Source organism: Corticium candelabrum, chromosome 14 (genome assembly GCF_963422355.1).
Source record: "Corticium candelabrum chromosome 14, ooCorCand1.1, whole genome shotgun sequence".
Taxonomy (NCBI): Eukaryota; Metazoa; Porifera; class Homoscleromorpha; order Homosclerophorida; family Plakinidae; genus Corticium; species Corticium candelabrum.
The window spans coordinates 5,433,178-5,459,516 of NC_085098.1; the positions used below are offsets into that span (position 1 = coordinate 5,433,178).

The window sequence follows — 26,339 nt, forward strand, 5'->3', positions numbered from 1 at the left end:
GTGGTAGGGTCTGGCTACGCGAGACCGAGATTACTTGGTTGCAACATTGTCATCTTATTTGATGATAAATTGACATGATTGTTGTAATAGATTTCGTGGAGCGCACTCAATCAGAGCACACAGCCACTACTTCAACTGCATGTGCAAATTCTGAGTTACAGTCTACAACACAGGAAGATGAGAAAATCATGTCTCAGTCTACCTTACGTAAGTTTGGTATTTTGGGTAATTTTTAGTTAAATAATTTGTTAGTTACCTACATGGCTGTAGGAATTGACCCTAAATGGGAAACTCATTTGAGGCCCCAATACATGGAGGTGGTAATACTCTTATGTCCAAGTTGGCATCACCTTACCTCCAGACTTTATAGCAAACATCTTCTCACTGCATCGGAGGAGGAAGAGTTCAACAAATTGTCTAAGTCCAAGTCAGAAGAAGAAGTGGCAAAGGAAATTTTGGGTGTGCTGTGCAAGCAAAGCGTCGGATCGTTTGAGAAATTTTGTGAAGTTCTCAGTGATGTTGGAGATTCTACTTTAGATGATCTGGTCAAGCGACTTCGTCAAGACAGCATTGAGAGTAAGGATTTATTAGAGCAAATGTCTTGCATGTTAGTATGAAGCATGGAAATTTAGATTGGGCCGATCTAACGCGCGTTAATGAAAGGGTTTGTTTAGTCACGTGATATTACATTAGGAACTATTATATAGTATTTCACCTTTATATAAATGTTTTAGTATCCCAATGACTGAAGCTAAAATTTGGAATCAATTTGGGGAGGTTTTAAGGATTGATTAATTTAATACAAACTTATTTAATCAGCACATAACATACAGGCAATTTTGTTCTGAAGTTTTGCACATTAGTAGACATAAGTTTATGCCATCCTACTGTGCCCTTAATTAATATTAGTTAATAGTTAATAATACTTATTAATATTAATATGATTTTAATATTAACTAAATGTTTGAATAGACAATGCGGAGCACACTAAACCAGCAGTCTCGCCCATTGCTTCAGCTTCATGTGCACATTCTGAGTTACAGTCTACAACACAGGAAGATGAGAAAATCACGTCTCAATCGACTTTAGGTAATTTTTGTATTTAAGTTTCTATGTATATTTCTACTTCATAATGTGCTTTGTATATGAACACAGTGGAAATGAAAGGTGGAGACACACAAACAGACACTGAGAGTGTGACACAGCCATTAGTGATGTGTGAGCATGCATGGCTCTCACTCATGTCTCGTGTTGAGCCGTGGTCAGCTATTCGAATGAATTACTCTTTCCTGTCTCGATGCCTTTGTTTTACCACTGAATTTCTCGGCTGTCTGTATGAACGGTTTCTCATATCCAAAGACGACTTCGATGCTCTAAAGAACAACCGTCTCACTCAAGAAGGAAGAGTACATCTACTTGTCATTGATATTCTTCCCACTAAACCGATTGTGATGTTTCCCACATTCTGCAACATTCTTCGTGTTGTCGGTCAGTCACATGTTGCTGACAAGCTGGAAGAGGATCCTGTGAAAGTTTCTCTCTTTCCACAAGGTCTCATCACTTGTGTTTATGTTTGTCTCTGTATTAGTTAACAATACACACATGATATGTAATGTAGGGACAACAAGGTCACAAGAAACTGTGAGTCTTCAAAGGCAAGTGGAGCTGCTGCTTGTTAAAGTGTCTCAACTAGACAGGGAAAGAAGAGTAGCCGAGGAAATGGCAAAACAGGAGAGACGACGAGCTGATGCTGAAAAGATACGAGCAGATGCTGCAGAAACACGAGCTTGTAATGAGAAAACTCGAGCAGATAGTGCAGAGGCTCGAGCAGATAGTGCAGAGGCTCGAGCAGATAGTGCAGAGGCTCGAGCAGATAGTGCAGAAACACGAGCAGATGGTGCAGAGGCACGAGTGAAGGAAGTGGAGACAGAAAAGATGGGAATTGAATGGACAAATTTGTCATTTCGATGTTATCATCAACGTCCAGATAATTACAAGCAGGCAAGTGACATGAGAAGCTTTGATCTCTACATATCACACATGCATGTACATGTCTAGCCTTGAACTTCCAGACCAAAGAACGCACGAAGCGTGCGACTCTAGTCTGAACTATAACGGTACAAATTGATTTGGCCAATAGTCTTCTAGAATAATCGGACATTGGCATTGGATTAGCAGATTGGACAAATTTGGCTTTTCGTTGTTACAAAGCACAACATGTAAAAAAGGTGAAGGAATGGGAGGTATACCATATATACTACCATATGATATCACTGCTTTTTACTGAAGGTCTATTTTGGTGGGAGTTTCCAGGGTGGTAACACACACACACACACACACACACACACACACACACGCGCGCGCGCGCGCACACACACACACACACACACGCACACACGTGTGCATAACACACACACACACACACACACACACACACACACACACACACACACACACACACACACACACGTACGCATGACACACACACACACACACAACATGCGCACGCGCACACACACACACACACACATGTGCACGTGCACACACACACACACACACACACACACACACACATGTGCACGTGCACACACACACACACACACACACACACACACACACACACACACACACACACACACACACACACACTGAGTTTGCTGCCATAATGCAAAATGTGGTGTGACATGGTTATAGAATTAATATTAATTAAGCAGCTTAGAATGATTGCTGAGATTCTCATGGATGTACTTATTCGTCTGCTTTGGTGAGAACACGTGCAATACATTAGGGGAACTCTCTCAAGTATGCTAACACCAGGTGTGCTCAACTAAAGTAGACATGCTACCTTACATAACAGGATGCACTAGAATGAGTGTTTATGAACACGACATAAACGATTGTAATTTCACTTTTCATTGTGATGTATCAGAACATTGAATGATAAATGTACATTTCTATTTTGTATTGTTATTGTCATTCTGTATTAAGACTTTCTCTCGGTTATAGAATGCATTACCAACAGGCTGGGAGATGAGAAGGACTGATGAATGGAGAATCTACTTTGTAGACCACAACACAAGAACAACAACTTTGGTATAAAGAGTTTTGTCTCATTTGTTTGTTAATGTTGATATCAATATTGATGGATTGTATTATATTTTCACATTATTTGTTTGTTAGGATGATCCAAGGGAAAGGAATGTGAATGTTGGGTGTAATGAGAGACGATTTGATGAGATGCAGTCACAGCAAGAGAATGAAGTAATGAAGTTATTTTATTATAAATTGATGTCATTCTCAGTACAATTGATATTTATGGTTATTGTGTGCATGTTCTGTACGTTATGATCTCTACATACCACACATGCATGCAGTGCTCGAATTAAGGTTTCAACATTGTCCGGACATATTCTCACGTAGCTGGCCCCTCCCCTTTTAATATCAAAAGTGGGAGGGGCTTGCTACGTGAGACTAAAATTTTAAATTGATTAGACTTCACAGCTAGAATTAGTTCAAACATATTTTCCATCGTAACTAACTTACTCAGGAGCATCAAAACCTGATTTGTTTGTTATAACGCGCATTAATAAAAAAGGCAGTCAAATTTAACATGATGAGTGCAAAAGATCAGTGTCACCATGCCTTATGATATCCATAAACAGTCAACAGCTACATGAGTACAAAAGTTCAGTAAGGTATCACAAAAGCTGAGGCAATTTTTTTGCCATTCTTGAAAGACACAACAGTGGAAATAATTTCTTCATTTTTACAACGACATTAGACAAGACATTTCGAAGCAGTCCAGCCATAGGTAGACCAATTCTGGTCTATAAATAGTACTAAGTATCCACAAGTCAACAGAGTTTGAGACTAAAATGGTCTCCCACAGATTGTTTTTCATGACTTGTGATTTACGTCTGTGGATTAGGCGACATTAGAAAGTTCCTATAACGAGATACGTAGACAAAATGTATTAAGCTAAATTAATTAATAGTAAAGCAGAAGTTGAATCATGTTCTGTACTGCTCATAAGCACTTATATTCACTGTTAATTAACTATTAATTAGCCTTGAAGCAGCTTGTACTAATTGTTGTATCAGAGAGTAAATCAGTTACTACTTAGGCTTAAACTGACACTAAATTGTACAGGTTCATGTACAACGTACAAAACTAGTGCTTGTCAACAGTTCCCACCCAAGCTTCCCAATCCTCAATAGGGTTCCTAGCGCATGAGTTAATTAGGAAGGTATGACTATACAGCTACTAGAGGAAGTAGCCAATTAGCAAGGTCACTAAACGGTCCACCGCTGTGACATCAACTCACAGTCCTCATTGTTTCGCGGGCTGTTGGTATTCGTGACTCTTCTTCCCGTTCTGTGCCGTCTTGATAGCCTTTACGTTTACATAACCTCATTCTATTGTTATATGACTTCTAATGGACAGTTTTGGGATATCACGTAACATCTGCTTGTGGTAAACAATTACAGCTGCATCATTACTGACTTTCGGGAGCAAAGTCAGCGTGAACAGAGAGTAGCCTCTGTAAATCTCTAGGATACTGTACATACTATAAAATTAAAAAGCGACAGAAGATTGAAGTTCACAGCGGACAAGTTAGGACATAGTTGGAGAACGCCGTGCATATCAGTACTACAGCACGTGACTCAGGAATCCGTTCTACAAGACCGGTTGGGGTATACTACGTCGCTACTAAAATTATAGTAACTCATGTGTATCTCTTCTGATAACCCATATACGAGAAACACTAATCTTACTACGAACCTTTTGATATAGAGATGAAACACGTCGATTACAGTTGGCCGCACCTGTGGCGTAGTAATTATAATTCAATTATCAAATGAAGAGCGGCGATCACTGGGTAATAGACATCGGAAACATGCGGCAAAACGAATAGACGCTCATTGTGCAGCTAGCTGTAGTGGAAAATGATAAATCTAACCTTGAGAGCAAGACATTAGAGCTCCTTTACGGCATGTCTACAGTTGCGTTTCTAAAGTTTGACATCTTGTCCGAACGTTCTTTTCGTGATCGGACAAACAACAAAAGTGTTCGGAAATGTCCGATGTCCGACCGCTATTTCGAGCACTGCTTATGTATGTAGTATGGAAGGACAGCTTTGATGTGGGCAGAACACAGAGGAAATGAAAGTGTTTTTGATTTATTCATTAAACATCATTCAGATGTGTTGAAGAAGAATAAAGTGAGTTTGAGTATTGAGAGTTTCAGTTCATATTCTGTTGCTTGTTGTTCATGTATTGAAAAATATAGAGATGTGTGTCAGCTCTGTTTCCCTGATTTTGTCTTTGAATGTCTCTGTAATTTTTTTAATTTTAAAAAAATTAACTTAATTTTGTTATTATTGTGTTTTTATTTAGCAGAGACATACAGAGACTTACAAACCAACAGACAGATCAGCAGACAACCTTTCAGTTTTACTGAAATTAGTTTACTTGTATCTACAACAGACTTCCGGATCCTGCACTGATAAGGTAACTTGGCAGAAAGTGTTTTACAAAGTCCAGCAGTAGCCTTACTACCCATTGGCCTGGGTATGTCGTAACCTCCAATAGTGTAGTATCTTTGGAGTGGCCCTTGAGACATTATCATACTCAGTTTAATTATCACATGGTCACGTGACGTGTACCTGGTCACGAGTACATATTCAGGTAGTGTATATGAGGTGTATTACACAGCAAGTGTGCAATAAGCTACTTCCGGTTATTATCATACTCTCACTGATACATATCACTTCACTTGACCAAGGTATAAGTTACTTACTTATCTTATGATTAGCGTGCTATATAGATGTCACCTATACATATAGCCCAACAGCTGTCCTTCCAAAATTTGGAGGTCCATCAACGTCCTAGAGTCTAGACAGAATATGAAGGGCAACGGGTGAGAACATGAGATAGAAAGAGACTCCAAAGTATCCCTAATTTTCACTTTTATTAAAGCAATTCTATTTGAAATCTACTAAATAATATTAGGGAAATTCTAATCTATGATGATTACTCTGTTTCATGTATCAAAAAAAATTTTATTTTGCAATATGCAAACGTGAAGAACATTAATAGGCTTCACATCATTGTCAACAAACATTAGGGTAATTACTAAGTTGGTAGGAATATTATCAGTTGGTAAATATCAACCTAGAATATTTGTTGCTACACACTTATAACATGGTGTCTATAATTTCTTAAGTTTGTGTGTTTGTTATTGCTTATGATCGTTTGTTGGTTGTTTTATTAATTTTGGTTGAATGGAATGTCAGTTGGGTTTACACGTTCTAACAAAAATGTTTTCTTTGTTGTAATTATCAATGTCATTTCTGTAGTGGGTAGGAACAGCTATTCATTGGGCTGCAATTTACAATCACGTGACCATTATAGAAAAGCTTTTGTCTCTTGGTGTTTCTGTTGATATCAATGATAATGAAGGCTGTACACCACTGTGGTTTGCTGCTTGTAATAGTCGTGTTTCTTGTGTTGACTTTCTTTTATACCATGGAGTAAGTCCTCACCATAAAAGGTGATACATTTAATATTGTACAGTTAACAATATTACTAACGTGATGTCATTGTATGACAGTCAGAAGAGATCACCACTGGATGTTGCTAAGCAGCATGGTCGTATTGATGTGGTACAGATGATGGAAGAAGCTATAAAATGTAAGGAAAATATCTTATGTGATACATTTAATTTAATTCTGTTTATGTGACGTTACATTATAGATTGGAATAGGTTTTTTGTTAGATTGTGATGTAGTTGTTATAATCCTATTTCATTAATTTAATTACATTTAATTATTTAATTTTTAATTTGTGACCGTAAGATTTATTGGTAGATATTGGTGTTTGGTATAGATATGTTTTCTTCTCTATCTTCATTTGCCAGCATGTGTGTGTGTGTGTGTGTGTGTGTGTGTGTGTGTGTGTGTGTGTGTGTGTGTGTGTGTAAGTGTGTAAGTGTGGGGTGTTTTTGCAAGGGTGTGAGTGCATGGGTGGGTGAGTCCACTGGTGGGTGGCTTGGTTGGTACATGACTTGGTGGGTGGGCGGGCGGGCGGGCGGGAGGGCGGGAGGGTGGGCGGGAGGGTGGGCGGGCGGGAAGGTGGGTGGGCGGGCGGGCGGGCGGGAGGGCGGGAGGGTGGGCGGGAGGGTGGGCGGGAGGGCGGGAGGGTGGGCGGGCGGGAAGGCGGGTGGGCGGGCGGGAAGGCGGGAGGGAGGGCGGGCGGGCGGGCAGGAGGGCGGGCGGGAGGGTGGGTGGGCGGGTGGGTGGGTGGATATGTGTGTGTGTGTGTGTGTGTGTGTGTGGAAGTGTGGGAGTTTTTACAAGGGTGTGAGTGCCTGAGTGCGTGGGTGGGTGAGTCCACTGGTGGGTGGCTTGGTTGGTACATGGATGGGTAGGCGGGCGGGCGGGCGGGCGGGCAGGTGGGCGGGCGGTTGGGTGGGCGGGCGGTTGGGTGGGCGGGCGGTTGGGTGGGCGGGCGGTTGGGTGGGCGGGCGGTTGGGTGGGCGGGCGGTTGGGTGGGCGGGCGGTTGGGTGGGCGGGCGGTTGGGTGGGCGGGCGGTTGGGTGGGCGGGCGGTTGGGTGGGCGGGCGGTTGGATGGGCGGGCGGTTGGATGGGCGCACAGGCTGGTGGATGAGTGGGGCGGATGTATAGGCGAGTAGGCGGGTATGTGGGTGCGCGGGTGGATGAGTGCATGGGTAGGCGATTGAGTGCGTGGGTGTGTTTGTGTGTGTGCAGGTATCATTAATAATCATAAGCAGCCTTTAAGGCAGACTTATTTCTATCTTTTGCAGTTCTTCTGCATATGTCACTCTTGCTCATTCCTGCAATTCTCAACACTAGTTGATATCAAAAAATTGCAATTTTTAGTCATTTGCCAATTTACGAATACTTTACAAACTTTTATGTGAGTGATGTTATTTTTATAGCAAATGATGAGGAAGTGCGTGTGTGTGACATTGACCAGAAAGAACAGATGGTAATGTGTATGTCTGTATTATCATCACGTCTATATTGTTGGGTTTTCAAGTATTTGTGGTGTTGATGTAGATAAGTCAACTGAAACGACAGATTTTTGCTCAGCAAAGACAATCAGATGGTGCACATTGCATTGACGTTGTGAAGCCCAGACATGAGGAAACTATGGATGTTCTGTTGTCTGCTCTCTCTACTGCTAGAATTGCAGCTGAGAAAATTCAACAATCAAATGGTTAGATACAAGTGAAAGTAACATGTTTAAGTCCTTTGAAGCATGCATTTCACCTCCACGTCTGCTATGTGCTGAGCATTCAGCTTTATAAATAAGTCAGTTGACGACCTGGTAATATTCTAGTCAGTTGTTATGATTATCTTGTCTTATTAAATATGTATTCAATTGTGTATGGATTGGATTATCATCAGGGTTGACTTTGATGTATGTGCTGTACATATATGTGTACTTGGGAAATTGTCTGCAGTGATCTACACCACACATTTATGATAAGAGGTTTGTTACAATTGATAATGTAGCAGTAGGGGTTTTGAGTGATTGTAGTCTGCTCACCTTTATTGAATGTTTACCTAATTTATCAGATACTTGTAATGGAAGGCTGTTGCTGTTAAAGGATTTCTCTTCTATAATTGTCATGTTTTATTGGTATTTCTGTTATCAGGTTCTACTGTCTGTCAGGCATCAGGATGCGCAGTGGATCAGGAACGTGTTGATCATATCATCGGTGCTATCCAACAAGTGAGCTTTATCGGATGGTATGCTCTTGGAATAGCTTGTGGACACAGCAGTGATGAGATTGATCAAATCCACCAACTTGTCCAAGATGCTTATAAAATGCTAAAGCTTTTTAGCATGATTTTTGACATGGCATCAGGATGTGCAGCGGATCAGGAACGTGTTGATCATATCATTGGTGCTATCCAACGTGTGACTTCTGCCAGCTCCACTGCCCCCTCTCCACTCCTCGCGCGCCCGTTAAGAGGGGCCGTGCAGAAGACCATTCTCTATCCCTACAACATGGAATACGTGATAGCGATTTGTTGTAGTTCTTTCTCGAGTCATGTGATGTCTGCCGCATTATTGGCTGTTTTTCTCAAACAATGGAACAAGGTAGAAAGGTAAGAAAGTCAATAAAAAGTTTGAAAATGGAATAACTTGGTAGAAATGGGTAGGAAATTACTTGCGTTACCGACTGTGTATATCACGGTGTATACACATTAGCTAGGTAGAGCTAAATTGTGTTCTATCTCTTCTAGATCAAGCCATCTACATGTGGTCTTCAGAGGCAGCTTGATCAGGTTAGTTTCAATATTGTTATGTTGAAATTCGTCAAGCTTGTACGCAATTTAATTTAATCTACAGGATAAAGTTTACCTAATCGTAAATCACACGGAAGTATTGAGACAATCATGAATGTAGAGCGTGTAGGGAATGATGAACATTGGGGAATCCCCAGGGGATCTAACGTCATAGTTTAGTCTCACGTAGGGGGGTTATTAGGGTCTAGCTACCCAACTATATACAAAGTATCTTTATCTATTGTTCTTTCAATTTGCAGGACGAACACTGTCACACTTTTGTATTGGTGTCGTGCTTCTTTCGTATTGACGTGCGTATTTGCAGGTGAGAATTCACTGTCTAGATTTTGGGACTTCAGGTTTGAAATTTGAAAACATACACACACACACACACACACACACACACCACGCACACACCATGCACGTGCAAACACACACACACACACACACACACACACACACACACACACACACACACACACACACACACACACACACACACACACACTGCTTGCAATAGGCTGTCTGTTCCCCATAAGTGTGAACTTTGAAAATCATTAATATCTCTGCTGTTTTTTGGACTTTCACGGTGATCTCAGTATTGTTAGAAACCGCTAGGTCTGGCATTTCTGTTTATCAAATTATCTAAGTATCTAAGCCCTTTCTACAAACGAAACGGAAAGATAATACTTTTGCATATCAAAGACAAACGGGTGAAGCAATGGTTATTATCCAATTATCTTGTAAGACCAACTGATCAGCAACTGGAACCATTTAAGATAATTGGTGTAACATGGTCCAACTGGAGCAGCTCCTAGTGCTCTAATGAGCACACCTGGTGTGACCTCCACTTCATTACTCACTTCCGAGTTCACACTTACGAAGAATAGACAGACTTAGTAGTTACCATAATGGCAAATATGATAATTGCTAATGGGCGTGTCTGAGTATTACTTACAATCTTGGCATTACTTTGGTGCTGCAAATTTGACTTGCAGTACATTGCAGCACTATTGCATGCACACCAGGTAAACCCTGGGCCAATCTTTTAGCTGAAGGTTTTATTTAATTGTCTAAACAAAGAATAATCGACTGACTAATCAACTATGTATGACCATGGAGACAACTGAGAACTTTAGAACTGTCATTAGGTTTTCTTGATGTCTTTATTAATTACCGAGGTTTTGCATTCTAGAATATTGTTCAAGCATTTCAATTGGGTCAGTTGTTTGTCTTGTTTAGCATTCAGTTTTGTTGTGCAACTACTACAAATCTATTGGTCAAAGACACTAGATTATTCAAAAATTTTGTCAAGAGAGAACATTTGGAGAATTATAATTTCAATGATACAAATGCAACAAATATGGCACCACCAATACGTTAGCAGCTTGGATTTTATATTCCGGCAAGCAGAGTTATTACCAACACTGCAAGTTGGAATGAAGTTTATGTCTTCTGCAAAAGTCAAAGGTATGTGCATGTGTGTGTGTGTGTGTGTGTGTGTGTGTTTGTGTGTGTGTGTTTGTGTGTGTGTGTGTGTGTGTGTGTGTGTGTGTGTGTGTGTTTGTGTGTGTGTGTGTGTGTGTGTGTGTGTGTGTGTGTGTGTGTGTGTGTGTGTGTGTGTGTGTACATACATACATTGATAATAATTTAGAACAATCAAGTGTTACTGTATCATATAGGCGTTTGTGAACTTGACAGCAGCAAACCTAAACAACAGAAAAATTTTGGTGACTTTCCAACACTTTCCTTTTACAAAGAGAACTTCAGACATTTGTTACATGAACTTGGTATGATTTGAGCTTGAAATTATGATCTTAATGTTATGTGTCTAATAACTTATAGTATAGTAAATATAACCTACACGTAAACAAGGTAGTCTTAAGTACAATACAGCATTTTCTTTTAATTGAGCTGTTAGTCAATACAGTGAGTTTGGTATAAAGACCTAGCTTTCATAGGACTATAGACCAAACTGGGCTTTTATTGGTGAGTTGGTGTGGGACGCTCGGATGCATTAAAGTGGATATCTGTATTACAACAATCTGGTGAAGTGGTTGTTTTACAAAGGTGCTCACTAAGTGAGGTTTTTATTTTACTTTTATGACATCAGTATTATTGCCACTGTATAGTCAGTTGTGAGCTTTTATATCTACTATTTACTTCTTGCGTAGGGAAGAAAATTAATGTGTTCTTTCAGTCACTTTCTAAAATTTGTGATGTCATGATGTTATACTGATTACTGAGAGAAGAATGGAGAAATTCATTGTGAAAGACTATACATGCAGTACATTGCACGTGCTACTACAATTGGTTTATGTATTCGTGGTAGCATGGAACAATGAACAATGCAGTACGTATTTAACACTTCAGCAAACAGTGCAATTTAAGTGTAGCATTGAATAATTAAGCTACTTGATTGACAATTTATATGTCAGCGTCAAATTATAGTGCCATAAGTATATTATTATTATGTGTAGCTATGCCCCTCCATGATGGGCAAGTGGGGTCTTTACCCCCATCTGGGCGCCCACCAACCCAGCAGTTGAGCCCAGCAGAGTACATGATTTTGTGTAGTCCACACGGCGATCAAAGCTAGCCAATTCGATATAGATTGCAGGCATTACGGTGACCGCAAACATCGGGACAGCACGCCTAGTGGATATCAATGACAACCAGGAAAGCACTGAATGTCATCGCCAACGGGCTGTTCGCTAGACCACAGAAACTCCCCAACGACTGAAACGAGTCATAGTCTCATGGATAAAGCTAGAGAAACATGAGAAAGAAAGACAGGCAAGTTTCATAATTTACTGTCATCACTGGAGTTTGAACCCCCAAACCATGGAGGAGTAGCCATTGTCGCTAACCACTAAGCCACGGCGGCGACTTACTGTGTCGTGGTCAACCAGATCAGTCTGGTTTGTAAAGTCTATTACAAGTGACAGAAGCAAAGCCTGCTTCAGAAGTACTTAGACCATCATGGCTATCTAAAAAGAAGACATGACTTTATGAAGGATCCGAGTAGATCCCAGAAGCACTGTTTTCTGTAAGTGCTGCAGGTTGTGATGACCTGGAATAATGTCCAGCCACCGTGCAATACCTGCGTGCACTGTGCCCAAAGCTCCCAAGACCACTGGAACCACCAGTGTTCGACAATGTCACATGCGGCTTATCTCCACTCGCAAGTGCTGTCCTTCGCCAACTTCTCAGAATGTTTCTTGTCAATGTTGCCATCAGCAGGACAGCTGATATCAATAAGAAGACAAGTGTTTGTCTTCTTATTTCTGAGACAGATGTCTGGACGATTGGCTTTGATCTTCTTGGCAGTGGGGATGGTGGTATCCCACATCATAGTAATGTCATCCTTCTCCACAAGCCTATCAGGATGATGCCGGTACCATCTGCTTTCCACTGGAACCCCAAAATAGCGACAAACATCCCAGTGGATGATGCAGGCCACCTGATTGTGTCGATCAGTGTAGTCCATCGGTGCCAAAGCACTACAGCCTGCCACAATGTGGTCGACTGTTTCCAGGCCTACACTGCACATGCGGCAAGTAGGACTGACATCACGATGTAGAATCTTGCGCTCATAGTACCGAGTCCGAAGAGCTTGGTCTTGAGCAGCAACAACCAGTCCCTCAGTTGCAGCAGGAAGATTGCTGCCTTTAGCCATTCGTAGGTCTCTTTCATGTCCACAGGCGGTTGCTCAGTGAGACGGCAAGACTGCCCGTGCATAGGCTTTCCGCTCCAGGACTTCACACGAAGAGAACTGCAATACCTACGGTAATGTCTTGCATCTGTTTCAGGCTCTTGCTCGAAGCCACCTTCAACCAAGATGGACGCATTCCCGTGTAAGCTCTGCGACTTGTTGTCCGAAGCAAGACTCCTCTGCAGCTGTGCAGTATAGCGACAAGCCATGCGCTTGATCGAGTGTGAAGATTTTCCGGAGTCACACTCCCGCATCATCTGTATGAAAGGATCAGAACTCTCAGCAAGGTAACAGTTCAGCCTCACAATACAAGACTGATATGTCGACTCAATCTGTTGTAAACTCCCCCCCCCCCCCTACCCCCATCACTGCAAGGAGTGTACAGTCAGTCAACGTCTGCAGAAGGATGGTGGACACCGTGCATAGAGAGAAGCTTTCTGGTCCGTCAATCGAGCTGCTGCAGGTCCGTGCACCTCCAATGAATGACGCCAAAACTGTAAGTGAGAACCGGTAGTGCAAACCCATTGATGGCTAGAATCTTGTTCCGTCCATACAACTCAGTCCGGAGAACAACCTTCACTCTGTGGAAGTACTCACAACGGAGTCTCTCCCACATCATGCTGTGCTGAATACCGTTACTACTCTCATCTACACCCAAGTACTTGTAGACTTGATTCGGTTCCAGACAGTTGATGGTGTCCATTTTTCTTACCGTCACTCCAGAGTTGTGTCCGAATAGCCTGCCATTGACAAAGTGTGCAACAGCACATTTTTCCAGACCAAACTTCATCTGGATGTCATCAGAGAAGGTATGCATTGTGTGCAACAACCCATCCAACTGATCAGAGTTTCTGCCATACAGCTTCATATCATCCATGTAAAGTAGATGACTGACTGATGAGCTGATGTTTGGCAGTCTCACCATGCCCAGTGGTCATCCAGTAGCTGTAACCAGTTCTGTTCAACTCCTTACTCAGAGGATTGAGAGCCATACAGAAGAGAAGTGGAGAAAGTGAGTCATCTTGGAAGATACCCTTCCTGATCTGCATACGCCTTGTCTTGATTGTACTGTTTCCGCAAGAAAGCACTATCGATGTCCTCCAACTCTTTATCACACGTGACAGGAGCCTGCACAAGACTGGACTAATCTTATGCATCTGAAGGCATTGGAGCAACCAACTGTGTGGCATGCTGTCATAGGCTTTCTGGTAGTCCACCCAAGCCATGCTCAAGCTTTTGTGCTTGGTCTTACAGTCTTCGGTAAGCAGCTTGTTGATCAACATCTGATCCTTTGCACCAAAAGATTCCTGTCGTCAACCCTTCTGCTCTGGAGCCATGAGGTTTCTCTGAACCAGATGCCCTGCAATCCGCTGCCTGATGACTGAGGTGACGGTCTTATAGAAGACAGACAGACACGTGATAGGCCGGTAATTTTTGGCCTGGTCAGTCTTGTCGTTTTTAGGAATCAGAGTGGTTGTTCCTTGCGACAACCAGTTGGGTACAGAGTCTGGATTCTGAACCAGCAGGTTGTAGTTACAAGTCAGATCAGTGTGAAGACACGTGATACGCTTAACCCAGAAACCATAAACCTTGTCTGGACCAGGAGACTTTCAGTTCCCCATCCTTTTGAGACACGATGTGACCTCATTGTCTGAGATAGGTAACCACTGCTGCTCATCTCTTCTTGCATCTCGCCATCGGTTTGACGTTTCAGCCAGAAGGCAAACTCATTGTGATGTACCTCAGTTTCTAGGACACCACCCCAATACTGCTCGATCCCAGACTCGGATGGCGGAGAAGTGACCTGGATAGTCTGCTTACCCAACTCTCTGTAAAACCATCCAGCATTTCGTTGAAACAAACCGTTCTGGCGAAGTCTCTTACGATTCTTCTCCAGCCTCCTGGTCCGCTCGACCTTGGACTTAAGTTCCATTTTCAACCGACTGATGGTGACCTCACAACTTTCCGAACAGGAAATGCCCAACTGATGCCGGAGAAGTCGGAGTTCATGTAACATACGAATGCCTGATGAACCCTTTCTAACCCTCCAGCAACAGTGAGATCGCACGTCGAAGTGTGAGAATCTCCATATCCAGCCTTCATCTCCATGTCGGTGTTTTGAGAATTGGTTGACTTTGTGGTCTTTAAGCCCCGCCATTTAGACACTAGTGAAGCAGCAGAGTATACCAGGTAACTGATTTCACTCATATCTAGTTCATCCTTCAACTAATTGATGATCGTGTTAAGATCGCCAATAAGTTTCAGGGTTTCACTGTTCACAAAGATCCTTGGAAGGCGTTGTCTCTCACAGATAGGAATTTGCCTGACTTTCTGCAACTCAAGAAACTCTTGACGAAGTACAGGGTCCACAGCAGCATCACTATCAAGCGAAAGACCATCCTCTGTTTGGCAGCAGTCTGGACTGAGTTGAGATGTAGGAGTTTCCATCTTTTCTAGCTGAGAAGCTATACTAGGATGTGATATTATTATTATTATTATTATTATTATTATTATTATTATTATTATATCTGCATTGCACACATAACATGTATATAGCTAATACATTTTATTTTCTAGGTTATGACATTGCAACTGATGATCTTGTTATGTGTCCTAAGCAAACAGCAGTGACAAAGTAAGTCTCGGTTGCTTATATAAATCAACTGAGACTATGTAGTAGTAAGATTTTTGTGTACCAGGCAACACGACGACTTACAGTCATGCACAGGACACAGTGAATGCACTACAGTACACAGTGAAATTGCTGTAGACCAAAACAGTGCTGGTAACAGCAAAGCAAACATTCCCACAACTGTAGCTGTAGTCTGCTCTGATGAAGGAAGTGATAAACACAGGACTTACATTGAAGTACATACTCAGCAACAGAAATCAGTAATCCAAACGCGAGTGCATCAAGAGCTTTTAGTAAACTATCAACATGGTAGTGACAGCTATGAAGGTGCTTACAGATGTGATACTGATCCTTCGGACAAATCTATTCCTGTAAAATCAGTCCCAGGTAGGACAGACACAGTTCGAGATTGTGTTCCTCCTCTTTCTTTTGGTGGGATGAACAGCATGGGAGATCATACCCAAAAATCACTGCAGTCAGAAAGTGAGTATAATAATTCAATTTAATGTTTGTATTGGAAGCTTCTATATGAGTTGCCCATCTTCAGGTTCAGGATATTCTAGTGAATCATCTGCAAACAGATATCAATCGGTGAGGCAAGTTGGTACTGGAGATTTCTCGTTACCACAACATCAAGGTACACATTTTATCTATGTACATTTGTTTTTGTTTGCATCTCTGTCTCTCTTCTTCAATCTCTTTTTTCCAACCAGCTTGTTGAGTTATAGCTAGCACTATAACATAAGGCTAAACTACTGCAGCGGGCAGCTAGGGGTGTTTGCATTACTTTATCTTTCACTTTTGTTTGCTTTTATAATTGTCAAGTTTTTATGTAATATTAATTTTGAACTTACGCTTGACGTTTTTCTACCTAAGAGTTTTTATCTTTTATTTATCAGGTTGTAGAAGAGAATCGATTGCAGTTGTACACGTTCTAGACGTTGGCGGTAGTAAATCTCTGAATGAAATTTGTCGGCAGTCATTCAACTTGTTGTTGCCAGAGTTAGAGAATAGTTACTTGAGACAGCCATCTCAGTTTCAAGTCACTGTGTCTCAAGTGTTTGGTATTGTAAAAACAAAAATGAGTAGTACTGGTAGCAATCGCAGTGATACGACTGTTGAATGGAATCAGAAATTAACGGATGCTGAACCGAAGTTGAATATGTTACATGTTGCAGAATGTATGAGTGGCATACAGAGCCCGCTTTTACTTGTCGTTTCTTCCAAATTTTTACAAGAAAATGGTGGTAACCCTGACGTTCTAAACAATATATTACAAGAATGGACGAATGGCTTAAAGCAGCTAGATTTACACGTAGTAATTGCAGATGAGACAAGTGGAGACCTAAGAGGTGATGAAAATGAGGCCAATGCAATTACAAAGCTGCTTGCAACGTGCTTGAAAATGTACAGGTACAAGTTGTGGTACTGGAAGGCGTCACAACACACTTTCTTGACAAAGCTGAGCTGCAAGAATGAAAACGTTTTCTCTGCATTAAAATTCTCTGCAATCGATTGTGCAAAAGACGATACCCTATTGTTGCAAAATTTTGAGAAAATTATCTTTGAGGCAAAGCAGGCAGGTGCACGCACTTTGTCTTTACAAACGGTTGTTGAGCGTCTTGGTAGCTCAATGATAGACAAACACAGTTTGTCACAATTGATCAATCAATTGGAACACAAAGGTCTTATTTTGAGACGATCATTTGTGAGGTCAGGGTTGTCTACAGGAAGTGGACACATAATGAGCACCTCTAAGCACTTCATTGATGGTTTTCCTCAGATATTGATAATTAGTCCGATGTGGTTTTGTAGCAATGTAAGCCAATTTATTCAAGCAGTTTGTGATCAACGCAACAAAGAAGATGAGCATCTCGTACCATCTGCTCACAATAGTGGTTTCTTCAGCGAAGAAATTTTAAAGCTAGCCAACCGATCTTTTCCTGGCTGTATGCCTCAAGAAGTCAAGAAATTACTTGAATTATCAGGCGTTATTTTTAATATCGCCAATTCTTTATCTGGCAGTGAAATCAATCCTTCAGAAGTCTATGTTGCAAAGTTGAAATCTCCGTCTACAAGTACTCCAAATTATCGCTCTTCTTATCTTATTCCAGGCACTTTACGAGTTGAAAGTTTGCCTCTAGTAAGTGGTCAAGCTGTCTTTCCCATAGTTTTGAGAGTTCCAGGGATCCGCCGTACAGATATTCCATTGACTGTTTTCTATGAAGTTGTTTCGATGCTCACAAAACGTTTTCCATTGGCTGTCAAGTGTACACGATATGAGGCCAGGTTCAACGTCCAGCCAAATCATGTTCTGCAGCTTGTCTACAAGAGAAATTACGCTTGCATCATGGCCGGCGTATATGTAGAAACTCAAGATCCAACATTCATGTCAACAGCTACTGCTGTAGTGTGCGTGAGTATTAGAGATTTGCTTAGTTTTTACATTAAGCAACAGTTAGATGGGACAGTAAGCCTTCAGTTTGCAGCAGTCACCGAATTTAATTGTGATGATCAAGTTGTACTTGATTTTGTTGACTTGGGCACTGCTAACGTGACGCCAACTGATCAACTGTACTCAGTTGGAAACCATCCCTTCTATCCACCAGACAATTTCTATCTGTGGTTTGGCAGTGTAGGAAAGGTTTGTTTAACTTGTTTCAATTTATACTTTTAAATTATTGACACTGCTTATTTTATTTACTGTAGCCTACATTTATTCGAAAGCATTTTGATGAATTACTAGTACAATTGAATGATTCTTCAATCGACATTGTCCGAGCTGCAGTTTCTCTATTTAAAAGATGGGAAGTTGCACAAGCCGAGATGGAAAAGCTAGTGCTTTGTGATCCTTCTTCTAGAGCCTTTGTGTTCCTTTTAATGCTTCAGAAACGGGGTGAAAGAGGATTCCGCATGCTCAAGGGTATCTTAGAAGATCCCTCACTGAGAGGGACACATGATGTCCAACTGCCTCATCAGAAAGAACAAACTTCTGAGGGATTGTATTCCAAATTAGATTCTAGATCACTTCAAATTACAAAAGTTGAAGAACCAAAGAGCTTGTCAGCACAACTGTCTGATGAAGTAGAAAGAGATGGTCTGCCACAGATCAATGGTTCTGCCAGTCCTTCAGTTGCAAATCAAGTGAAGACTGCAAGACCACGACATCAGAATCCTCCGGTTAGGTCAGCCAATCAAAACACTAAAGGTTTGGGGCAAGACTTTTCGCAACACGATTCTGGTTTGTCTCTCACAACATCTACACGTAACGGTGCCCCAGTAATTCAACCCGCTGATTTAATCTCTGCAGAGAATAAGGAGCCTGAACAGATGATATCTCGAGGACAAGATCATTCAAATGATAGTCGTGTAATGGTGAAATCTAGTAGCTCAGTTAACGTTGCAAACGGTTCAACTAGGGTAACTTCAGATCAAATAATTACTGTGTCTTCGAATGGTTCTGAAGAAGTTGAAGTATCTTCTTCTTTGGAAATCAAAGTAACTCAACAAGAGAAAGAAGAACCAAAGGTTTCCACACGTTGTGGGACGCTAGAATTAAACATATTCTGATTGTGTTTTTGATTGTTGTGTAGGTTAATCCAATGTTTGAATGTAAATTTCGACACATTCAAGAGGCGACAGGGCACTTTGATGACAAGCCTCTTTATGAAGGAGGGAAACGCTTGGCATACGGCCAGTTTAGTACTGTTTACTTTGGAGTCTTGCACTCTGAACAAGCGCATAAGTTTGAGGTTGCTATTAAAAAGCTAAGAAATGTAAGTTACCGTGTTTGTAGATATTAGTTATCTTTGTGTACCCAATTTTGTGGTAATGTCATTGTCTGTTTGTCTGATTGTTGTTTTTGTCTGTTGTTGTTGTTGTGTGTGTGTGTGTGTGTGTGTGTGTGTGTGTGTGTGTGTGTGTGTGTGTGTGTGTGTGTGTGTGTGTGTGTGTACAATGGTCAGCCACTTCCTCGTGGTGTACCCCGGAAACGTGTTTTAGTTAACACGGCTAGGAGCTGGTCTAGCAGTTGCACTCCGTGTGGTTTTTGTAACCAGGGTGTAGTTGTGATTTCCCCATTCAGTCTTGCAATCTGAAGCAGTGTGTAGAGTTTTATTGCACAAAGAGAGAGATGACAAAGGAGGTGTATAAGTCATCGAAAAATGGGAGTGTATCATCAAATAGCCATCAAAAGAAGAGTGCGCGCTTCTCTGTGGCCTCATGGAATATGCAATCTTTGGTTGAGAACTCTGGAGACATTTGTGTATGTAGATGATCTTTTCCACAAAGTCAAAATGGTGTTGGAGTTGACAGAAAACTTGACTTGATGATTAAAGAACTGCAGCGTTTTAGAATCTCCATTGCTGGAGTGCAGGAGAACAAATGGTTTGGTAATGATGTCTGGCTTTTCGGCCAATGTACCTTCCTGCATTCAGGAAAAGAAGTACCACCAGCTAACACTCAGTGTTTTCGTAACGAAGGAGTAGGTATCTTCCTGGATGAAGATTCAACAGCAGCGTGGAAAGCAGGAGGAGGAGTCTGGAAAGCAGTGAGTTCACACATTGTAACAGCTCGTCTGAAATTTGGTACATCTGGTACCAGAATGCGGGATTTGAGATCCAAGTCTGGAGGCTTCATGTCTGTTATTTCTGTTTATGCCCCTACTTATAGGACGTCAGATTCAACCAGGAAGGTGTTTTATGACTCATTACAGGATACTCTAGACAGCATCCCTAAACGGATTTTTATTGATTATGGGTGACTTCAATGCCAGGGTTGGTAAAGGAGACCCTAAGTCTAATCTTTGGAAAGGTACGATTGGTTACCACAATTTGTCTGAAAGAAATCAAGCTGGACAAGATCTACTTCAATTCTGTGAGCTAAGCCAGCTCTCAGTTTTGAACACCTGGTTCCAAAAGAGAGCTAAGAACTTGGGAACTTGGATGCATCCTGCAACCAAAGCTTGGCATACTATTGTCTATGTTTTGACACGCTCAAATCAGAGAAGGTATTGTATGGATGCCAGCATGTTAAAGGAGCAAACTGCTGGACTGACCATTCTTTGGTCAGAGCAACTGTTCAATTGAACAGCAAGATTTTCACTTCCAAAGGAGGTCACAGTCCCATTCCTATTGCAGTTCATAAACTACATGACTTATCAGTCAGGAAGAAGTATAGTGACAGTTTAGCGAAAGCTTTGAGTGAGAATCTTTTTTCTTCACCCGAGCCAGTGGAGCAAAATTGGAATGTTGTGAAATCATGTATTGTAAATTCTGCTGAATCGTCAATTGGCAGAGGCAGGAAAAGCAACCAGATTGGTTTATTGAAAGTTCAGATGTCCTCATGCCTTTGATCAATACAAAGAAACTGTGCCCATGATCGGCTGTTGCAGAAAGATACAACAGCAATCCACGACGTTTTTACCAGTATCAATGGCAGGTCAAACAAGCTGTAGACAAAGCAAAAGAAAGTTGGATTGAGAAAAACAGCAAAAATTGCGGAAATGGCTGTAAAGGATGGTAAAACACGTTGTGGTTGTATAAGAAAATTGCAAATGACACAGGCTGGAAGACGTTCAACCAGAACCAATACTGTTTATGATGAAAATGGCGTTTTATTGGCAACACCTGAAGAAACTAGAGGAAGATGGTTCAGACATTTTCAGGACGTTCTGAATCTAAAGAGTATTTACAATCAGGATGTTCTGGCTCAGATGCCAATTCATCCTATACAGTTTGAGCTTGATAAAGTACCCTCCAGTGAAGAACTGGAGTCAGCTTTGCAGAGTATGAAGTTAGGTAAGGCTGGGGTAAGACTGGAATATTGCCGGAAATGATAGCCTTCGGTGGTGGTGAGCTTCAAGAAAGACTATTACAGATCTTTTCTATAGTATGGTAACAGCAAGCTGTGGCGTCTGACTGGAGGAATGCAGAAGTTATTCCTATCCCAAAGAAGGGAGATCTTCATCATTGTGATAATTAGAGGGGAATCAGCTTATTGGATACCGTTGGTAAAGTTTGTGCAATAATTATTCAAGAACGCCTTTAGAAAGTTGTTGAAGAAACTGTGTTAGATTCACAATGTGGCTCTAGAAAAGGACGTGTTTGTGTGGACATGATATTTGTGGCACGTCAACTTATCGAGAAAACAAGGGAACACAACACTTCCCTCTACATCTTGTTTATAATATTGATTTGAAAAAAGCTTAGGACTCTGTGCCTCGCTCTGCTCTTTGGAAGACACTTGAAAAGTATGGCATTTCACCAACCCTTCTTAATATTATTCGATCTTTCCATGATGGAATGCAAGCAGAAGTTAGAATTGGAGATCAAATTGTTGTCCAAAATGGTCTTAGACAAGGATGTGTTCTTGCACCCACTTTGTTCAATCTTTACTTTAATGCTGTCGTTAAGGATTGGCGATGTAGGTGTCCTGGAGCTGGAGTATGCTATCAATTTAGATGTGGAAGAAGACTGGTTGGTGACAGAACTACCAAAGCTCGACTTTCTGATGGTATAGTAACAGAGTCCCAGTTCGCGGATGATGCAGCTTTGTATACCACATCAAGGGTAGATTTTGAGATTATGACCAGATCATTTATTTAAACAGCACAGGATTGGGGTTTGACTGTAAGTTTAGAGAAAACTAAAGGAATGGTTTTCAGAAATGACTCGTTTCATGATGAACGTGCGACTGAATCAGTACAAGTTGCAAGAGGGCATATTGAAATGGTCAGTAGCTTCGTATATCTTGGAAGCTGCATAACAACGGATTGCAAATTAGAGAGGAAATTTCCAGTCAAATTGGTAAAGCAGCCAAAGCTTTCGGGTGTTTACGAAATTCAATCTTTCGCAATAAGCACTTGTCTATCGATACAAAGAGTCAGTGTATAAAGCGGTGGTTCTGCCCATTTTGTTCTATAGGTCAGAGACTTGGACAGTCAAATCTGATAATCTGAGACACCTACAGACTTTTCACAATCAGTGTGTTTGCTCCATCATGAGAATTAACAAATATCAGCAATGGCAAGATAGAGTTCCATCCCGGGAATTAACAAAAGACTTTGACATGGAAGAATTAATGTCAGATGTTGTAACAAACCATCCGCTCCGTTGGCTTGGTCATGTCCCCCGAATGGATGATAAACGACTCCCTAAACAGATGCTGTTTGGGGAGTTAGCTTCAAAACGACCTTGTCATGGTGTAAAGAAAAGATGGCAGATGCAGTTTCCTGTCACGTGAACCTCCGTGGTATACCAGAAAAAGATTGGTATACACTATCACAGGAAAGAACTATGTGGAAATCTCAAGTAGACAGAGACAGAACAAGTAGTTCAACATCTGGAGAAGAACGTCCATCAACTGAGAAGCACTACCAGTTTCATTGTCAGTGTAGAAGATCTTTTTGGAGGAAAGGAGACCTCACAAGACATTCTCGTTTTTGCGAGCACATCAGTAGCTCGTCATAAGTTTTTAAAGTTCCATTCTACCTCCTTTGTCATTTTGTACGTAGAGACACTGTTATCATCCATTGAGGATGGACAGCTCAAAGGTCAAAGGTGTGTGTGTGTGTGTGTGTGTGTGTGTGTGTGTGTGTGTGTGTGTGTGTGCGCGCGTGTGTACTAGGTATGTATTGTTATTAATGAGTATTAAACTTCATGTGTGTTAACTTGACAGGCGTCGAGTCTGAATAGTAAGCAATTGGAGTTAAGTCGCCTCAAATTCGACACAGAAATAAACATTCTGACAAGGTACATCCATCCAAACATAGTCAAACTACTAGGCTTCTCAAGTGATGGGCCACAGCTGTGTCTCCTGTATGAGTACATGTCAGGAGGATCACTCTCACAAAGGCTGGATTGCAAGGTCAGACAACATATTGGTATTGCAAACAATGGCTACATGCTGATCAACCATTTCAACAGCATAACTCTGCTCCCCTTGAATGGCGTCACAGACTGACGATTGGTCAAGACATTGGACTGGCATTGGAGTTCTTACACACAAGATACCGTCGACCTGTTATACATCGTGATGTCAAGTCTTCTAACATTTTGTTGGGACCGAAACTGGAGGCTAAGCTAATTGACTTTGGTTTATCAATTTTTGGTGAAGACCAACAAGAAGCTAGTAACAGGTCACGATTAGGGACTGTCCCTTACTTGCCACCTGAGACATTATCCACGGGCATTGTGTCGTGTAAGACTGATGTGTATGCGCTAGGAATGGTATGGAAATTTAGTGTCGATTGAGTTAGGGTTGTTAAGTGTAGTGTTTTATTGTTGCAGGTGCTATTGGAGTTGGCGACAGGACTGCCGCCGTACTCAAAGAAGAAAGCACAAGATTTGGTGTGTTTGGCATGATCACACACACACACACACACACACACACACACACACACACACACACACACACACACACACACACACACACACACACACACACACACACACACACACACACACACACACACACACACACACCTCCTTCTCCTCCTCCTTCTCCTTTTCCTCTTCCTCCTCCTCCTTTTCCTCTTCCTCCTTCTGTATTGCTTCCGTCTAAACGGACACGCTACCCCTTCAGTGGGGACAAAGACATAGAAAAGTTTTCCCGTGACTATCGATGCATTTGTGTATTGCATAGCCTTCTTTGCTTCGAAAGTACTTCTTACATGTCTGGCATTCAATAGCTCCATTTGCTCATGTATGGGTTTTTCTCTTTCAGCAATGCATTTGTGTCTCTTCAAGTCACTAATGCGTCTGAAACCTCTCTGGCATTCAGGGCAGACAACAGTTTGTAAATCAACATTGCCAGATGACACTTGACTAGACTTCAGCCAGGCATGGTAATGGTCTCTCCAGGCAGATCTTGATCTATTTGCTAAGTCATACCAACGGCTTTCTGGAATTTCCAGATCATTTAGGTCTTTCCTAATTATGTCTTTCTTTCTAACGTTCTTAGGGCTACCTTGTGGACATTTTTCTGATAACCACTGAAAAAAGCACATCTTGGGAATTCGATGGTTGGGCATTCGAGCCAAATGCCCTAACCATTGCATACGTCGTCTTATAAGTTTGATGTTTATAGTGTCAGGATCTCCCCAGCTTTGTCTTATTGTTTCTTTGAGATATGATTTTCCCACTGTGTTGTGATAGAGATTCCAAGACACGACCGGAGACATCTATTATGAAAAGAGTTCAATTTCTGAAGATGTTTGGAGAGCAACAAGCTTCATATACTTTGCGTTTTGTCAATGTAGTCAGATTCTTATCCTCAAGCACAGCTTTACGTAAAGCTCCAAATGTCTTGGATGCTTTCGTAATTCTGCAATCTACATCCAAGTCTAACTTTTCTGAAGCTTCAATTGTGGATCCAAGATATGTGAAATCTCGTACATATTTCAATGCTACCATGTTCAGTATGTATGGGACTGCAATCTTTGGAACATACCTCCCTACCTGCAGCCATCACCTTAGTTTTCGGGAGGCTCAGTGATAAACCAAAATCTTGACTTGTCTTCATATATTCAGTCACCGCTCTCATAGCCCCTGATAGCCATGCAACAGCCTTGCCGTACGTAGTCCGTTATCAACACTGATTGGCTCTAGCAATGTTCCATTTAGTTTGATTTTAGCCGTCATTCCGTCATGGAATGATGTCAATGGTGTGGTCTGGAATTCTAGGCTTCTTTAATGTTAACAACATGGCTGAGAGTGGAACAGAGTCATACCCTTTTTAGATCTACAATACTGAAGAACGATTTTGCGTTATGTTCCCACGACTTTTCAAGAAGTTGACGCACTGTGAAAATCATATCTGTGCAGCTCCTTGAGCTTCTGAAACCACACTGTGACTTTGGTAGTACCTCCTCAGCAAGATTTTGTAATCTTGTTCGAACACACACACACACACACACACACACACACACACACACACACACACACACACACACACACACACACACACACACACACACACAACACTGCACATAATTAAACAAAAAATTACTTACTGTGCAGTTTTATTCTTACAGAGGCAGTATATTAGTTACATCGAAGGACAGAACGTCAAGCTGGTGAACATGCTTGATCCGAAAGCCAAGTGGCCAAAAGGACGGGAAAGCTATCCTTTCGGTCTAACACTACTTGATATAGCCAAGTCGGCTACAACAGTCGATTACAAACAGAGACCTGAAATCTCATCTGTAAGTGGACATGATAATTAATACTAACTTACAACATTGACGTCTGTCTTCAATTTGTTGTTAGATTTTAGTGCAATTGCAAGAGCTAGCTGATTGTGTGGAGTCACAGTAGAGCAAATTTTGCCACTTTAAATTACTGTTATTGCTTGCTGACATTTTGTTAGAACTTTTTAATTGAAATTTGTAGTTGCATGCAAACTTATCTAAATGTGCGCAATTATGTGTAGCCAATGTATGTCCATTCTTGCTGTAGGATGTTTGACTGTAGGATGTCTTTATCAATTATTCTTGTCATTTGTGACTAGTAATGATTCAGAAAAACGAACACGTGGCGGCTTCCTAAGTTAATCCTAAATAATTCATGAGATAATTAGTTTGTTTCCCAATTTAGTTGATAGCTAGGTCTACAGATCCTGTAGGGATCGTATCCTAAATATTTTTGATTTCTTCCGCAACTCTAGGTAAATC

The 26,339-nt window shown here is 41.4% G+C and overlaps 1 protein-coding gene across 1 annotated transcript; it reads left to right on the plus strand.

The window, feature by feature from the left end:
- Positions 1-112: 112 nt before the first annotated feature.
- LOC134189460 (uncharacterized) lies at positions 113-26,190 on the plus strand. The gene is made up of 28 exons (XM_062657734.1): positions 113-207; positions 271-576; positions 973-1,089; positions 1,156-1,551; positions 1,619-2,001; positions 3,007-3,093; positions 3,181-3,261; positions 6,359-6,552; positions 6,613-6,692; positions 7,961-8,010; positions 8,082-8,241; positions 8,684-9,140; positions 9,279-9,320; positions 9,581-9,645; positions 10,563-10,790; positions 11,003-11,110; positions 15,613-15,670; positions 15,735-16,150; positions 16,215-16,304; positions 16,567-18,311; positions 18,377-18,908; positions 18,978-19,195; positions 19,261-19,443; positions 23,345-23,533; positions 23,593-23,895; positions 23,956-24,015; positions 25,701-25,871; positions 25,936-26,190. Exons 1-28 carry the CDS (start codon positions 189-191, stop codon positions 25,981-25,983), a joined length of 6,786 nt encoding a protein of 2,261 aa, XP_062513718.1. The 5' UTR covers positions 113-188; the 3' UTR covers positions 25,984-26,190.
- The last annotated feature ends 149 nt before the right edge of the window (positions 26,191-26,339 follow it).